This window comes from Pygoscelis adeliae, unplaced genomic scaffold (assembly GCF_000699105.1).
Source record: "Pygoscelis adeliae isolate BGI_AS28 unplaced genomic scaffold, ASM69910v1 Scaffold548, whole genome shotgun sequence".
NCBI lineage: Eukaryota > Metazoa > Chordata > Aves > Sphenisciformes > Spheniscidae > Pygoscelis > Pygoscelis adeliae.
Genome location: NW_008825427.1, coordinates 337,681 through 342,433, shown reverse-complemented (window position 1 = coordinate 342,433; position 4,753 = coordinate 337,681). Strand labels below are relative to the sequence as shown.

Genomic DNA, 4,753 nt, shown 5'->3' with positions numbered 1-4,753 from the left:
TCTTTACTGAAAGAGTGGTTAAACATTGGAACAGGCTGCCCAGGGAAGTGGTTGAGTCCCCATCCCTGGAGGTATTTAAAAGACGTGTAGATGTGGTGCTTAGGGACATGGTTTAGTGGGCATGGTGGTGTTGGGTTGACGGTTGGACTTGATGATCTTAGAGGTCTTTTCCAACCTTAATGATTCTATGGTTCTAAGTGAAGGAGAATGAGCTTATGTGGAAGGTTGCCGACAGTCAGAAGAGGCTGCGGCTTTGTAAATATGATGTGAAATGTTTTTATGTATCTGGCCAGAGAGTATTATATAGTTGAAAAAAGTTTGGTGGTGGTATACAGTGTGTGTTGTAACTGCTAGTTCTGTGAGAAGGATTTGTTGCTGGTATTACAAGCTTAGGGCAAGGTGAGGAAGGTGACAAGTAGACAGCGTGGGTGCATTGGAAATTAAGCTTAAAGATGAATGAGAAACTTCAATTTGGGATTGCATAGCTTCAGGCAAAATTCCTTTAAGGCACTCTTGCGAAAATACTTATTCTGATTGTAACTTAGCATTTTGCGTTTAATAGTATGTTTACATACTGCAAACTTTCTTATACTTAATGGTATTATGTGCAGCTTTAGTGAAAGAATCATGTACCGTGTTCTGTATGTAGTTGATTTAGTTTTGAAGTATTAGTTGTGAGTCTCCGGGGCAAGCTCTAATACTGTTCCACGTATGTTATGCTGTGGTGTATCCTGGCATGATACACTACACAATCCTGCAGTGATAATCTAATGACATATAGTCACTGAGAAATAGGTGCTTTCAAAAAAAGACAGGAGGATTCAAGTGTAAAGAAGTGCTTGAAACTGTATCTCATCTATTATTTTGGTGGTTTTGAGTTGTCTTATCAAACTTCTAATAGGCTTTTTTCTTCTGCTATTTGTAACACAGACAGGGATAATGACCAACTGTAGAAAAAGTGAAGATGACCTGTTACGAACTGCTCTATATTGTGTACTGGGGGCAAGGGGAAATCTAAAAAGTGACTCATTCTGGTCATTTTGTTGTCGTAACTGAGTTACTGGCTATGAGTTTGTGTGAAATACCATATAGCTACTAAAAATATATAAAGCTTATAACAGTTTCTTTTCTTTTAAACAGGATCTGTCCCATGCCACCATTGAAATGTACACAAATATTGGAAGAATTCGCTCAGCTAAGCTTGTGGGAAAGGACTTGGCAGAGTTTTATATGTAAATGAATGTTTAAAATGTGTTAAACGCATTAGCTTTGAAAAGTTTGAATGTAATCCTTGAGGAAAATACGCTGTACTTAAAAAGGAGTTTTAAAAAGTATTTTTTAAAATGTGAACGTACCCTAAGTTTCGGGCTGTATTTCAGAAAAAAAAAGAAAAAGAACACTGGCAATCTCTTTATATCAAACCCTAATTATCACCTCCTGATTTAGTGCTCTTACCTTTAACTGTCCTATGTTGTTTAGCTTGATCCTTTCTTCTCCTAGGGAGAAAAGGGCAACGGGGTGGGGGGAGGAAAGACATAACTTTGCATTTACTATAGCCTGCTTTGTAATGTGGCTTCTGACTTGTTTCAAAGTTTATAGTTATCTTAACTACATATGTGTGTATATATATACACCTAAGAAAAGCCAGAAAACATGTTCTTTGGAGAGTAATCAGTTTCATATTTGAGGTTATGATTGCAAAAATGTTTGTTTCCCCCACTGTGAAACTTACAGTGATTTTATTCCTAATTTCCAAATTTTTTTTTTTGTTGTTGCTATCCCTGCTGTTTAAATTCCACTAAAGGAACCTCCTGCATTGGTTTTCTGTTTAATTTTATTTTTCTTATTTAGAAGAATTTGGGAATCCTAAGTGTTTTTTTGGGAAAACATGTTTGGGCATGCTTCTCGCCTATGTTCACTAAAAGCAGTCTGATCTTCTAGCTGCAACAGATTCTCCTAAATTAACTTAAATTTTCAGCTGAGGAAATAATGTTAGGTTTAAAGACTACCATGGAACTGCTGTGTAGTGATAAAATGATGTTTTCATTGAAGCATTTTCCTGCTTTAAAATTGTTGAGTAAGCATATTTTTAGTTAACTGTCAGAAGCCTGAGATGGCTTTTGTCGCATTTGTGGGAGGTAGCTTCACCTCACTTGCTCTGACTTGGGATAGGTCTGTATATGAAGCCTTTCATTGGCATGGTGTATTTACACTAATTGCAGTTCAGCTTGCTTAAGTGAATCACACAAAGGCAGGCCAATATGTTGATCAGCATAATGGTTCACTGCATCTTGTTCTGCATTCATATGCAATGCTCCTCTCCCATCACCACTTTTTGAAAATGTGTAGAGTGTTTTCATGGCTGCAAAGGTTCTTATATCACTCTGTACTCATTTCTTTATTTTTAAAGGAGGAAGAAAGGTCCTCAGAAGGCAGAAGTCTATCTTCAAGGAGCACTGAAAACTTACCTTGCTGAAGGCTGGGCATTGCTTGTCACACATACGAGAAAACAGTTAGCTGAATGTCAGAAACACCTTGGGCAAATAGAAAAGTATCCTCTAAAAGGCGAGCCAGAAAAATCAAGACAGGAGAAAATAATACTTCTGATTATTTTTCTGACATATCTCTAACTTTTATTTAACAGTAGAGACTGCCAAACATCAGAGAGCTGAGTTATTTCTTGTGTCCATTGTTGCTGTTCGTTTGGTGAGGGTTGGCTTTTTTTTTTTTTTTAACATCTGGTTCACTTAAAACCTTTTGCATACAGTTGTTGCTCTCCGTTTTAAATACGTCTAGGCTCTAGAGAGCGGTGCAACATGGATAGTGTGAAATTTGTCATTAGTTCAGCAGATATCATAGAGGTTTTTTATGATTCTGTTTGTACTTCATCATTACGGAAGTTTTTATGTGGTACTGTTTTTTCATTTGGTAAATATGGCATTATAGTGTCTTCCTATATTCAGGAGCTTATTTTCTGGGCTTCCTTTCTATAACTGCTACTACCTTTTTCCTGTATCTGACCTGGCAAGGGACTCTTCTGGTATTTGTAATGGTGACTTTTTCCAAAAGTTAAAACAGAGGCTTGGAAGATGAAAATCTTGTGGCTTTGATGTGGTGTGTGGTGTTTTAATATTTTTTGCTGTTATTTATTTTTTATTTCTGGCTTTCGTCTCTGCTTCAGAAGGGAGTGGGAGTTCTTTGCTTTTAAGTTGTGTAAAAGCTCAGTCTTCAATGTGTGAATGAGATCTTCTCTATAAATGCCACATAAATGCTAAATAATACTTTGAGAGAATGATTTGGCCCAATCGTAATGTTTGGCAGGCTTCAAATTCTTCATTTTGATAGTCTCTGCATTATTTTCACACACCAACTCTATCCACTACAACTATATTTGTTTAAATATTAAATCTGTTTGTGTTGCTGTACTGTTGCTACTTTCAAGGTAAGAGGGGATGTGTGTGTGTAAAAGTCTAGTGGCTGGCCTCAGTGTTTTGTTGTATTCTTTTTGGCATTAGAAACAGCACAATTTGAATTCTGCTTTTCATTTTAGCCTCATATGTTGTTGCTTAAATTTGGTAGCTAAATTAAGTAACTTGGTTCTAATCTGAACTGTTGTGCTGTGTGCGTAATATTATGTACTATAGCAAAATGGCAAATTTTCATCATTTTTTTGTGTTTTGGGGGAAGGATACTGCTTTCATTGGTGCCATAGTTACAAATGGAATTCCTCTAGGTGTTCCAAACTGGGGTGGTTAGCTGAACAGAGTACTCTCTGAAGGACAGTTCTTGTGGAAATTGCAAGGAAAGACAGCTTTTTGTGAATGGTCCTTCTAGCTTTTTTTAGAGTTATTGGGGTTTTATTTTGTTTTTTTTCCTTTGCCTAAGAAGCTCATATTTTAGTCTCTAAGTGACGGTACTAGGAATCTTACTGTGGCTGAAAATCAGTTAAGCTAAATTCAAATTTGTAGTTTATTTTGGGTTTTGTTCTTTTTTTGTTTGTTTGTTTTAGAACTAGACTTAGATATTGTAAATGTCTGCCTCCTTTGAAAATTCTTACATTGCTTTTAAACACTCTTAAATTTTTCTGCTGCAGTGTAAATGCTCTGAAAGAATCTAAGCCAGTAATATTGCAGTCTTGGCTAAATACTTAAATGAGCATTTGTATCCCCAGCACTTAAAAGTATGAAGAATGTCTTATGACTTAGTTATGGTAAGTGATGCTGTAACAGCTGGCAGATTCTCAACCAAGTAAATTGGAATATAATCAAATACTCAAGTTGTTTAATTCTAAATGTTGGGCAGCGTAATGCAACACACTGGGTCTTCAGCTTGCGTGCTGCATTTATCTATTGTCAAATTGCGCAGGTTAATAATGGATCATATTTTAGTAGGTCTGCAAAAAGTAGAGATTTTGCAATATTCTCAGATGATGGTAAATCTTCCATTGTTTCTTTTCTAATGGAAGAGTGTGGTGGTGATAAAAGCAGCTCTTGTATTAAAAGATTAGAAAAGCAGTACTTGACCTGTCTTGTTTTCAGTCAAATTTCTGAATGTTGTAGGTTTCTACCTTGTGTTTCCTTAACTTTGTTAGTTATCTCCAAACAAGCAGCCTTTTAGCTGGTGATAATCACTTGACAGAAGATGAACGCAAAAGCTTTTGCCAAGAAATTCTAGATTTTGCCAATCAGCAAGCAGAGAACCAAGGTAAGTCTGGTTCTTACATACTTAAAACTTAAGCTGCTCTAATCTGATC

General features: G+C 36.3%; 1 protein-coding gene across 1 annotated transcript in view; it reads left to right on the top strand.

The window, feature by feature from the left end:
* TRAPPC10 (trafficking protein particle complex 10) overlaps nt 1–4,753 on the top strand; it is a 36,967-nt gene that overhangs the window by 15,512 nt on the left and 16,702 nt on the right. The window contains exons 10-12 of the mRNA XM_009330649.1: nt 1,141–1,232; nt 2,411–2,551; nt 4,592–4,704. Coding sequence (XP_009328924.1) covers nt 1,141–1,232; nt 2,411–2,551; nt 4,592–4,704 — 346 coding nt within the window. The remainder of the gene's footprint in view (nt 1–1,140; nt 1,233–2,410; nt 2,552–4,591; nt 4,705–4,753) is intronic.